Raw genomic sequence first — 13,274 nt, 5'->3', positions numbered from 1 at the left:
AAAGGATTGGACTCGCCATACCTGGCCTAGCCTGTCTTTCCAATGTAAAGGATTGGACTCGCCATACCTGGCCTGGCCTGTCTTTCCAATGTAAAGGATTGGACTCGCCATCCCTAGCCTGTCTTTCCAATGTAAAGGATTGGACTCGCCATACCTGGCCTAGCCTGTCTTTCCAATGTAAAGGATTGGACTCGCCATACCTGGCCTAGCCTGTCTTTCCAATGTAAAGGATTGGACTCGCCATACCTGGCCTGTCCTGTCTTTCCAATGTAAAGGATTGGACTCACCATACCTGGCCTGGCCTGTCTTTCCAATGTAAAGGATTGGACTCGCCATCCCTGGCCTGTCTTTCCAATGTAAAGGATTGGACTCGCCATACCTGGCCTGGCCTGTCTTTCCAATGTAAAGGATTGGACTCGCCATACCTGGCCTGGCCTGTCTTTCCAATGTAAAGGATTGGACTCGCCATACCTGGCCTGGCCTGTCTTTCCAATGTAAAGGATTGGACTCGCCATACCTGGCCTAGCCTGTCTTTCCAATGTAAAGGATTGGACTCGCCATACCTGGCCTGGCCCGTCTTTCCAATGTAAAGGATTGGACTCGCCATACCTGGCTTAGCCTGTCTTTCTATTGTAAAGGATTGGACTCGCCATACCTGGCCTGGCCTGTCTTTCCAATGTAAAGGATTGGACTCGCCATACCTGGCCTAGCCTGTCTTTCCAATGTAAAGGATTGGACTCGCCATACCTGGCCTAGCCTGTCTTTCCAATGTAAAGGATTGGACTCGCCATACCTGGCCTGGCCTGTCTTTCCAATGTAAAGGATTGGACTCGCCATACCTGGCCTGGCCTGTCTTTCCAATGTAAAGGATTGGACTCGCCATACCTGGCCTGGCCTGTCTTTCCAATGTAAAGGATTGGACTCGCCATACCTGGCCTAGCCTGTCTTTCCAATGTAAAGGATTGGACTCGCCATACCTGGCCTGGCCTGTCTTTCCAATGTAAAGGATTGGACTCGCCATACCTGGCCTGGCCCGTCTTTCCAATGTAAAGGATTGGACTCGCCATACCTGGCCGGGCCTGTCTTTCACGTGGAATAAGAAATCTCTCCACTTGGACACATACCAAGCTCCAGCAGCCTGGATGTGCTGTGTGCTGTGTGCTGTGTGCTCTGTGCTGTGTGGGAATCTTTGATGACTGAATTTCTTCACAGAACTAGTGGCTTTTTATCCTTCATCAACACATTTTCACTATACACAGACCAGCACCCAGACTTCGTTTTTGGTATGTGACAAAGTGGAGGGATAGTCTCATCCCATGATAACCGATCTGGCAATATCGTGCGTGGAAAGGAGTGTGCCTCCAAGCCCTGTCCTACCAGTGAATGGCGAAAGAACAGAAAGCAGGCTTTGCTCTTGAAGATACACTCATTTTATTTGAGAAAAATTCATCTCAGTGTTAGGAATCATACCAGGCCTCGGAGGTATCGATAACCGCTAATAAATGATTGACCGGCTTTTGTATGGTGCAGTATTTACAAGCTTACTTGTGGAAGGTATGGTGGTGTGGGAAGAAATTGCTTTAATTGGTTATGTAATCAGCAATAAACATGCACAGGTAAGAATATTCTATATCTCTGTGACAGGTACTGACAGCGTTGCAATTCTCAGGTCAGATTAATCGTATACTGGATTACAGCACCGCGTATCAAAAATACAGAAAGACTTTCGGAAAGGCAGGCCAACAGACAGACACTTCAAATAACATGCAAGCACAATCACACACACACGCACGCACACACACACACACACACACACACACACACACACACTCACGCACACACACACACACACACAAACATACACAAACACACACACACACAAACATACACAAACACACACACACACACAAACACACGTACACACACACACACACACACACATACACACACACATACCTCCCTACTCTGTGACTCTCTCACACACACACACACAGTAATAAGGTCTTTACCACTTTGACATCAAGCGATAGACCTGTTCTGTTGCAGGTGATTTATTTCAGTGTATCAGGCAGTTCGAGATAAGACGACTTCACACTGCCCGCCTTCATCTGTCCCCACCCCGGTAAAGTAAACACCGATCTTGAACATTGCCACAAGTATCACAGCACAGATCTTTGGTTATGGAGTAAAACCAAGCAAAGATAAGTACAGTGGAAGTTCATGAAACTGCTATGAATATGAATAAGTTCCGTCTGAGTTTTGCTGCGTTTTGCGTGTGTGAACTCTTGTCGATTGTCTTTGCTGAAGGTGAGGCAGTGTGCTTGCAGTCTGACAGTTTCTTATCCTTCTTTTACGTCTTTCTGTATATTTTCTGTGTGTGTATTTGTCTGTTCATCTGTGTGTTTATTTGTCTGTTCATCTGTGTGTGTATTTGTCAGTTTATCTGTGTGTTTATTTGTTTGTTATCTGCGTGTTTGTCTGTTTATCTGTGTGTTTATTTGTCTGTTTATCTGTGTGTTTGTCTGTTTATCTGTGTGTTTGTCTGTTTATCTGTGTGTTTATTTGTCTGTTTATCTGTGTGTTTATTTGTCTGTTTATCTGTGTGTTTATCTGTGTGTTTATTTGTCTGTTTATCTGTGTGTTTATTTGTCTGTTTATTTGCGTGTTTATTTGTCAGTTTATCTGTGTGTTTATTTGTTTGTTATCTGCGTGTTTATTTGTCTGTTCATCTGTGTGTTTATTTGTCTGTTCATCTGTGTGTTTATTTGTCTGTTCATCTGTGTGTTTATTTGTCTGTTCGTCTGTGTGTTTATTTTTCTGTTTTTATGTGTGTTTTTATCTGTCTGTTCATCTGTGTGTTTATTTGTCTGTTCATCTGTGTGTTTATTTGTCTGTTTTTATGTGTGTTTATTTGCGTGTTTATTTGTCTGTTTATCTGTGTGTTTATTTGTCTGTTTATTTGCGTGTTTATTTGTCTGTTTATCTGTGTGTTTATTTGTCTGTTCATCTGTGTGTTTATTTGTCTGTTTATCTGTGTGTTTATTTGTCTGTTTATCTGTGTGTTTATTTGTCTGTTTATCTGTGTGTTTATTTGTCTGTTTATTTGCGTGTTTATTTGTCTGTTTATCTGTGTGTTTATTTGTCTGTTTATTTGCGTGTTTATTTGTCTGTTGATATGTGTGTTTATTTGTTTGTTTATCTGTGTTTTGTTGTCTGTTTATCTGTGTTTTTGTTTGTTTATCGATCCGATTTCGGCGTCTTTCGTACTTGTAAGTGTACAATGTGTGAGACAAATTCGTAAATGATATCTAGTGTAACAATCCTATTTTATTTATGTACACTACTCACAAGAAGTTAAGGATCACTATGAGAAAACAGGTGCTCAATAAAATCAGTTCGCTACTGTTATTTCTTTCTCAGTCAAACCAAATTGTTATGAATTCTTGTTCAGCTGTAAGTGGGCGATGTTGTATTAGTGGGAACATTGCATGAGATTCTCTACTACTGAGCTTGGTAGCAAAAGAAAAAGCGGAAACTTGCGAAAAAGGACCTTGTTTTGGATCGTTCAGCCCGAACACATTGCACAAGCCACATGGAAAAACCATTATGCAGGTGCAAGCACTGCTGTTTATGTGTGAGATGCTGTCACTTGCTTGGCTTTTTGAGAAGCCATACCACCAGTATTAGGCATTATCTGACAATGCCTCCACGACGAAAATTGAACGAGTTTGAGAAGGGACGAGCTGTTGCATGGTTCCAAGATGGTGTCCCCAAGCGAGAAGTGGCCAGGCGACTTCACGTGTCCATCTCGGTCATTGTCAGACTGATTCAACGTTTCACAGCCACCGGGAGGGTCCAGGAAAGATGCAGACCTGGGCGACCAAAGAAGACAACTCCACATGAAGATCGTCTCATTGAACGACTAGCCTTGCAAACCAGAACAGCCTCTTCCAGCATTATTCGAAGGCAGCTGAGGGTGGCTACTAACACCAACATCAGCCAGCAGACCATACGGAATCGCCTTTATGGGTTTAACCTCCGTTCTCGTCGCCCAGCTGTACGGCCACGCTTAACTCCAGCCCATAGGGCAGCACTACAGACGTCACGTGAGGTGGACACGTCAGCAATGGTCCCAGGTCCTGTTCAGTGATGAATCACACTTCACCCTGAACCACAACGACGACCGACTGAGGGTCTGGGGGCGCCAAGGGGAACGCTACATTGACGCCACTGTCCAAGAAAAGGTAGCCTTTGGTGGAGGTTCTGTAATGGTCTGGGGGGCCTTCAGCCTTCACCACAGAACACCCTTGTTTCATGTACAGGGTAACCTGACTGGCCTCCGATACCGGGATGAGATCCTTCGACCGCTGGCTGTGCCTACACTGCAGCAGATGGGACCGCATGCTGTCTACCAGGATGACAACGCTCGCCCCCACAGGGCAAGGGTGGTCAACGACTTCCTGCAGCAGTCTGGAGTCAACAGAATGGAGTGGCCAGCATGCAGTCCCGATCTCAACCCGATTGAGAACCTCTGGGATGAGTTGGATCGCAAAGTGAGGAGCAACCACCACCCTCTCAGGGATGTCCAGCACCTCTACCAGCTGCTGCAGGCAGAGTGGCAGGCGCTTCCACAGAGGATCTTCACCACCCTGGTCAACTCTATGAGGACTCGCTGCGTCGAGTGCCAGAACAGCCAGGGCGGTTACACGCATTACTGAACTTTTGGGAGCATCTGAATGCCATGTCTTGTGATTTCAACGACTTTGTGAAATTACATTTTGATACGTACACACTTTGATAAAATGTACAGACCAAACGATTGCTCGAAATTAAAGGAAATGTTGTATCGTTATCACTAAAGCATTGAATTAAACGTGTGCCAAATACCAACGCATTGGCTTTCTTATTTGGAAAGTTATGAGTTTGTGTGCAAGTGATCCTTAACTTTTTGTGAGTAGCTTATTAATTTACTTTTTAATTTAAAAAAAATTTCCCTGTTATTTATTTATATATGTAGAGGTTACATGCCGAGTCTCAGTGATTATCAAAAATAATGGTCGAAGTTAGCGGATCATGAAAAATGCGAGCTTTAGCGAGCTTTTTCATGACCGCGAACTGAGACCATTATTTTTTATAATCACTGAGACGAGGTGTGTAACCTCTTTATTCCTCCTTTCTTCAGTTATTCAAAGAAAAGAGGAGTTTTTTTGCGAAAGTTTGATCGAATCCTATTCTCTCAACCAGTCAACTTGCGCAGGCGATCGATTAATGCGCGGTTGTATAGTTCCGTGCAAATCATTCCATTCTGTTAACACTTCTTGTCAGTTTTCCTATTTTGGGCTAAAATCAAGTACACAGATATGCTGTTATTCTGCTGTGGCGGCAAAGGCAGATATTGTGTGTTCTGTATATGTTTTGGTATCGTTTAGGATAATGTTTTTTCGTCAAATGGGACTAGCAGACGAACTTTTGCACCCGTGTTCCAACGTTAAAAACTGTATGAAGTTAAGTTTTCTGGGGAAAATAGTGTATGAAACCGCTTTATGTTGTTTAAATTGATGAGATGTGTGCATTTGGTTGCGTGTGATCTGTTTATTAAATGAAATATTGTTGAAAACTGACCGTCGGATTGCAGTCTGTTGTCGAAGAAACTGAGTGAAAAGAAGGGGAACTACTCTTGTCGCTAGACAAAGTATGAGTTACTTGCCTTGGGAAATTGCTTGTGATGAACGTCTGATCTAGACTCAGAAAACAACCGAACTCATGGATTTTATATGGAGATTCATGTGTTCAGGCCTGTAGTTGTTAATTTAAATGCGGTATGTTTGTATTGTTTGCTCCAGAGATGTATACTTCGTACATTAGAGCGTTCGGAACTTTTCAGTCGCAAAAAGTAGTACCGAAACAGAACAGCTTCTCAACCCATTGCACTATCGAGGATTCAGGCTGTTGCTGGGTCGTTATTTGTTTGGTTGCTGGGTCATTATCGAAAAATAACTACCCCTACAAGTTTACAGAGGTAAAGAAGCAGAGGGGGGAATAAGTAGAGGTTACACGCCGAGTCTCAGTGATTATCAAAAATAATGGTCGAAGTTAGCGGATCATGAAAAATGCGAGCTTTAGCGAGCTTTTTCATGACCGCGAACTGAGACCATTATTTTTTATAATCACTGAGACGAGGTGTGTAACCTCTTTATTCCTCCTTTCTTCAGTTATTCAAAGAAAAGAGGAGTTTTTTTGCGAAAGTTTGATCGAATCCTATTCTCTCAACCAGTCAACCTGCGCAGGCGATCGATTAATGCGCGGTTGTATAGTTCCGTGCAAATCATTCCATTCTGTTAACACTTCTTGTGAGTTTTCCTATTTTGGGCTAAAATCAAGTACACAGATATGCTGTTATTCTGCTGTGGCGGCAAAGGCAGATATTGTGTGTTCTGTATATGTTTTGGTATCGCTAAGGATAATGTTTTTTCGTCAAATGGGACTAGCAGACGAACTTTTGCACCCGTGTTCCAACGTTAAAAACTGTATGAAGTTCAGTTTTCTGGGGAAAATAGTGTATGAAACCCCTTTATGTTGTTTAAATTGATGAGATGTGTGCATTTGGTTGCGTGTGATCTGTTTATTAAATGAAATATTGTTGAAAACTGACCGTCGGATTGCAGTCTGTTGTCGAAGGAACTGAGTGAAAAGAAGGGGAACTACTCTTGTCGCTAGACAAAGTATGAGTTACTTGCCTTGGGAAATTGCTTGTGATGAACGGTTTGATCTGGATTCAGAAAACAACCGAACTCATGGATTTTATATGGAGATTCATGTGTTCAGGCCTGTAGTTGTTAATTTAAATGCAGTATGTTTGTATTGTTTGCTCCAGAGATGTATACTTCGTACATTAGAGCGTTCGGAACTTTTCAGTCGCAAAAAGTAGTACCGAAATAGAACAACCTCTCAACCCATTGCACTATCGAGGATTCAGGCTGTTGCTGGGTCGTTATTTGTTTGGTTGCTGGGTCATTATCGAAAAATAACTACCCCTACAAGTTTACAGAGGTAAAGAAGCAGAGGGGGGAATAAATATATTTATTTATTCTCTTGCTTACTTATTCACTCATTGTTTACTCATGATGTTGTAGCCATTGATGTTTAAAAAAATATTTGATAGTATTGATAAATATGTTTATATTCATTCAGTTTTGATGTATCTATCAATTTCTTTTCAGTTAGTCATGTATGCATCTATTTAAAGGCCCAGTCTGCTTCAAATGGTTTACAGAACGATTTAAATATTCTCACGAAAAAAGCAGTTCTAATCTAAAAGAACACACTTGTAATAGCATTTAACAGCATTAAATGACACAGTTCGTTTTAATGGCCCATCGAACGCAGAAGAAGAAGTTTTAATGGCACCAGATTTTGGTTTACTTTACCCCCGAGTCACCGTGAACCCGTGTCACACGCTTTCTTTTTTTTCTCACAATTTCGTCGCCAGTTTGTGATTTCAATACGACACGATACAATGGCACGTCATAGTGTACCTCTATATCTAAAATGCAACTTATCGGCGGCGGTTGCCTTCAAAGACTTAAGCGAGCGCTATGCAGAAAATTCGTCTGCTTGCGGAAACACGACCTTTGCGTGACCTGCTTCCGGGTTTTTTAAACTTTCAAAACTTCGAGTTGTACTGATCTTGTCTTGATGAAACAAGAACTCTTTTATGATTTAAGAATGTTTGTGTTAGAAGCTGTCAATTTCTTATTTAGATTTTAAAAGTTAGTTATAGCACCAAAACGAGGCGTCCGATTGTGGTATTAGGCAATCCGACTGGGCACACACAATAATTCTTTGAAAAATGCTCGCTCTTTACGGAGGGCACCTAGGATGAGTGTTGCAACAAAAGGGTGTTTATGCTGTGTGTAAAACCCTGATGGTTTACGTGAAGCTGTGTGTGCCTCTAACTTGTAACCCACAGGAAGCGTCGCTCCAGTGACGTCAAACGTGACGCAATGTTGGGAGTGCAGTAATGACGTCCACGGTGTGTACAATGCTCAGTGTCCAATCAACGCCAGTGTGGACGAGTCACGTGCGTTCCAGGGGCCCTGCTCGGGAAAATGTTTCACGCGAACCGACAGCACAGACACCAAAGGTGAGTGGCCACACAAACAACGATGTCAAGGTTAAAGCCGAACATCCATCTCCATGGCACAAAGTCTTGTGAGAGTAGAAGGCCACAGAGGCGGATTCAGAGGATATTTGTGTGTGTGTAGGGGGGGGGGAGGGTGCGTGCGTGCGTGTGTGTGTGTTTGTGTATGTGTTTGTGTGTACGTGTGTGAGTGTGTGTGTGTGTGTGTGTGTGTGTGTGTGTGTGCGTGCGTGTGTATGTGTGTGTATGTGTGTGTACGTGTGTGAGTGTGTGTGTATGTGTGTGTGTGTGTGTGTACGTGTGTTAGTGTGTGTCTGTGTGTGTACGTGTGTGTGTGTGTGTGTGTGTGCGTGCGTGCGTGTGTGTGTGTGTGTGTGTGTGTGCGTGTGCGTGTGCGTGTGCGTGTGTTAAGTTGGCGAATGCACGTTCATGCATGCGTTCGTGCGTAAATGCATACATTAATGTGCGTGCATCTGTGTACATATTTATTCATGCAATCATAATAATCCCTGTTCATGCGCATGCCTGCATGTTTATATGTTCGCCTATATGTCCAGTGGTGAACCGTGGGTGCACTTCCGGCCAGTGGGGGCTGCCCTCCCCCCTCCCCCCTGACGGCTGCTACATGTGGGAGGCAAAGTCTCAGGTCTGGTGTCTCTGTGGTGGGGATGGCTGCAACAGTGTTAAAATGGGTGAGACTATTAGGCCAAAAAAAAAATTTGTCTGTTTAGGGTAACCCGACCGACCCTATCGATTTGGCGCCGACCCAAAAACTTTTTTTTGATTTAAAAAAGAAAAAAAGAAAAAAAAGAGGTAAAAATGTTGAAAAAAGACATTTGGCGTTTCTTTCTCTCCCTTTCTCTCTGTTTTATCGTGGTGATCGATCGAGATCGAGATATTGTGTTCGTGCCAGTGTATGTGCCACCATGTGGGAGCCCTTATTACCAAAAGACAGACTCCTCGTGCCATCTAAATGAAGTGGAGCTATGTTTAAGTGATGTTTTAGAAATGACAAGTGATTGCCACACGCTCTTGTGCGGTGATTTTAATTCTAGAACATTCGACTACCAGGTAGATACGCAGAACATTTTTGACCTCCTTGATCAAGACTCGCAAGGTCATGACCATGACACGATTTCACATGGCAGAATGACTGAAGACTATACACTAAATGGGTTTGGTACAAAGCTTATCGATCTATGTGTATGCTTTGATCTCAAAATCTTGAATGGTGTTTGCAATGCGGACAACTCGTGCAAGTTTACTTATATCTCCCATAGTGGTAACAGTGTGGTGGATTATTGTTTAGCCTCTGTTGACCTAGCTAATAACATTCACGATTTAACCATTGGCGACAGAATTGAATCAATGCATATGCCTGTGACCTTTGCGCTTGGGTTGAAAGGGAATCAGCGCCAGCCCCCTAAACAAGCACGTGTCTCAAAAGTTGTGTGGAACGATGCAAAAAAGAATGATTTTATTGAAAGTGTTAAATCAGACGATTTTAAAGCTAAGTTAAAGGAAGCGTGCGACATCATCAACGCAGACATGGACGAGGGGCTGGAGATTTTTAACAAAGCAATGTTACAGTCGGCAAAGTGCATGACCAAAAAAGTCGGAGGTGACGATGAAGGTAGAAGTGCGTCCTCATGGTTTGATGTTGAATGTTTGGAAAAGAAGCGATCTGCGAGACGGTTGCTGAGAAGTTACCAAAGAATTAAAACAGAAGATAAAGAAGAAAAAGAGATAGCAAAGCAAAAGTACGCTGAAGTCAGGAAGGAGTATAAAGACCTTCTTCGAACAAAGCGAACAGAGTACAGGTTAAAACAAGTTCATAACTTAGTGCTCTCTGCTGATAAACCAACTGAATTTTGGAAGGAAATAAGGAAATGTAATAGAAAAGAGGTGCACTCCAACTCCGTACCAAAAGAGGCATGGTACGAACATTTTAAGAATGTTTTAAACACCGATACAGTTGAAGATGAACCCGAAGACGATCAGTTGCCTGATACAGGTATCAGTGACGAAATTCTTGACAGTGAAATAACTGAAATTGAAATTAGTAAAGCAATCAGAAATTTGAAAAATGGTAAAGCGGCAGGGTTTGATGGTGTGTTGAATGAAATGTTGAAAGTGTCTGAAAGTCTTATTTTACCCTTTTTAGTTAAATTGTTCAACAACATTCTCGAGAAGGGGGTGTACCCAAGAGAGTGGTCCAAGGCCATTATTGTGCCGTTACATAAAAAAGGAGACTGTGATAACCCTGATAATTACAGAGGAATTTCCCTCACCAGTACGATGAGCAAAATTTTTATGTCTGTTCTGAACGACCGCCTGTCTGTGTGGTCAGAAAATAATAACATTTTAGATGAAAGCCAGGCTGGCTTCCGGAGGAATTACTCAACTATTGATCATGTGTTTACCCTTTACGCTTGCGTCCAGAAACAATTTTCACAAAAGGCCAAACTGTATGTAGCCTACATAGATTTTTGTAAGGCTTACGATAGCATTAAGCGCCCCGTGCTCTGGTCAGTGCTTTTTCGATTAGGCATACAAGGCAAAATATTTAAGGTGTTAAAGAGCATGTATGAAAATGTGAAAGCATGCGTGCGGTGCGGAAACGAATACACTGATTTCTTTGAATGTATGCAAGGCCTTAAGCAAGGTTGTGTAGCCTCACCGACAATTTTCTCGTTTCTGATCAACGAACTGGCTCAGGATGTCATACAACGAGGCAGACATGGGATACGTTTATCTCCGTCTGAGTTAGAACTGTTTGTAATGCTTTTTGCTGACGACATTGCGCTGTTATCCAGCACTGTAGTAGGCCTACAAAACCAGCTTAATGTCCTGCGCTGCTCTGCAGAAAAACTGTGTCTGAACGTGAACTTGACAAAGACTAAGGTCATGGTTTTTAGAAAGGGCGGGCACATTGCACAGAAAGAGAAGTGGTTCTACGGAATGGATCGTCTTGAGATTGTGAACTCGTTTAGATATCTCGGTGTAACCCTTTCCACCCAACTGAGCTGGAACATTGCAGTAGAAACAAAGACAACCATGGCGAAAAAGGGAGTGATCGAAATCGTTAGATTACTGAACAGACTTGGCTGCCATTCGGCAAAGGTGTTTTTCAAACTGTTTGACGCACGGATCGCTCCTATGCTCTTGTATGGTTCAGAGCTATGGGGATATGGAAAGTATGACTCTGTGGAAAGGGTCCACCTGTTTGCGTGTAAAAAGTTTCTGAAAGTGACAATTCGAACTCCAAACAACATTGTGTATGGTGAATTGGGAAGACATCCGCTGTATATTAACTCTGCAGTCAGATGTGTGAAATACTGGTTTACACTGCTGAAGCAACCTGATTCAAGATATTCCAAGATTGCATATAAAGCTTTATGTAATTTGGCATCGAAGGGCCACACAAATTGGGTCTCACATGTGCAGAGTCTTTTATGTTGTAATGGTTTTGCTGCTGTGTGGATGTACGGAACGGTTGGGAATGAGAAGTGTTTCTTACAAGAGTTTAAAAGACGTTTACAAGATTGTTTTTGTCAAGAATGGTTCTCCTTTTTAGAATGCAGTGAACGTTTTGACATTTATAATTGTTACAAAACATGCTTGGAAAAAGAGAAATACATTGAATTAATCGAAGATATTAAGTACAGAGTTGCTCTTACTCGTTTCCGCGCAGGAGTATCCGAAATCAACGCTCACAAGTTTCGGTACGCACCAAACCAAACGACAAGAAACTGTCCTCTCTGTACAGCTGATAAAGAAGATGAACACCATGTTGTATTTTTATGTCCTTTTTATCAAGACCTTCGAGCAAAGTATTTGAAAATCTCGAACTCTAAGACGCTGCAACAACAACTTGTGTATTTCTGTGGCAATAATGAGGAAAATGTGATGAACAGCTTCAGCAGATTTGTGTTCTTCATGCTGCAGAAGAGACGAACCCTTATAAATGAGGTTCAGTGATATGTCATCAGGGTTTTAATGTATTTGTTGAATTTTATGCGTGACTATAATTTATAACTGTGCAGATACTATTGCTGTTATTTTAACCACTATTGTAAGGGGCTGTGGCCTTAGACAATTAAAGATTTGTTCTTGTTCTTGTTCTTGTTCTCTGTTTTATTTATACGTTAGTTTTGAAACATGTATTCATCAAATATAAGAAGTGAATGTTCAGCCAACATAGCATTTACACAAAAAAAAAAAAAAAAAAAAAAAAAAAAAACCTACCTACCGACCCTACTTTTTTTGGTCATGTTACCCTAAACAGGCAATTTTTTTTTTTGGCCTTAGGGATGTAACAGTGTTATAATGGGTGAGACTATTAGGGATGTAACAGTGTTATAATGGGTGAGACTATTAGGGACGTAACAGTGTTATAACGGGTGAGACTATTAGGGATGTAACAGTGTTAAAATGGGTGAGACTATTAGGGATGTAACAGTGTTAAAATGGGTGAGACTATTAGGGATGTAACAGTGTTAAAATGGGTGAGACTATTAGGGATGTAACAGTGTTATAATGGGTGAGACTATTAGGGATGTAACAGTGTTGTAATGGGTGAGACTATGCGGGATGTAACAGTGTTAAAATGGGTGAGACTATGCGGGATGTAACAGTGTTAAAATGGGTGAGACTATGCGGGATGTAACAGTGTTAAAATGGGTGAGACTATGCGGGATGTAACAGTGTTAAAATGGGTGAGACTATGCGGGATGTAACAGTGTTAAAATGGGTGAGACTATTCGGGATGTAACAGTGTTGTAATGGGTGAGACTATTTGGGATGTAATAGTGTTATAATGGGTGAGACTATTTGGGATGTAACAGTGTTAAAATGGGTGAGACTATTAGGGATGTAACAGTGTTGAAATGGGTGAGACTGAGGGATGTAACAGTGTTATAATGGGTGAGACTATTCGGGATGTAACAGTGTTAAAATGGGTGAGACTATTAGGGATGTAACAGTGTTAAAATGGGTGAGACTATGCGGGATGTAACAGTGTTAAAATGGGTGAGACTATTAGGGATGTAACAGTGTTAAAATGGGTGAGACTATTAGGGATGTAACAGTGTTAAAATGGGTGAGACTATTAGGGATGTAACAGTGTTATAAC

The 13,274-nt window shown here is 42.0% G+C and overlaps 1 protein-coding gene across 1 annotated transcript in view; it reads left to right on the top strand.

The window, feature by feature from the left end:
* The first annotated feature begins 2,027 nt into the window (after nucleotides 1-2,027).
* The window catches only part of LOC138948290 (uncharacterized), a 20,319-nt gene continuing 9,072 nt past the window's right edge, over nucleotides 2,028-13,274 (top strand). Inside the window, exons 1-3 of the mRNA XM_070319802.1 lie at nucleotides 2,028-2,307; nucleotides 7,970-8,143; nucleotides 8,698-8,832. Coding sequence (XP_070175903.1) covers nucleotides 2,232-2,307; nucleotides 7,970-8,143; nucleotides 8,698-8,832 — 385 coding nt within the window. The 5' untranslated portion in view covers nucleotides 2,028-2,231. The remainder of the gene's footprint in view (nucleotides 2,308-7,969; nucleotides 8,144-8,697; nucleotides 8,833-13,274) is intronic.

The sequence above is a fragment of the Littorina saxatilis genome, linkage group LG15, assembly GCF_037325665.1.
Source record: "Littorina saxatilis isolate snail1 linkage group LG15, US_GU_Lsax_2.0, whole genome shotgun sequence".
NCBI classification, from domain to species: Eukaryota; Metazoa; Mollusca; class Gastropoda; order Littorinimorpha; family Littorinidae; genus Littorina; species Littorina saxatilis.
This window is presented reverse-complemented; position numbering and strand designations above follow the sequence as displayed.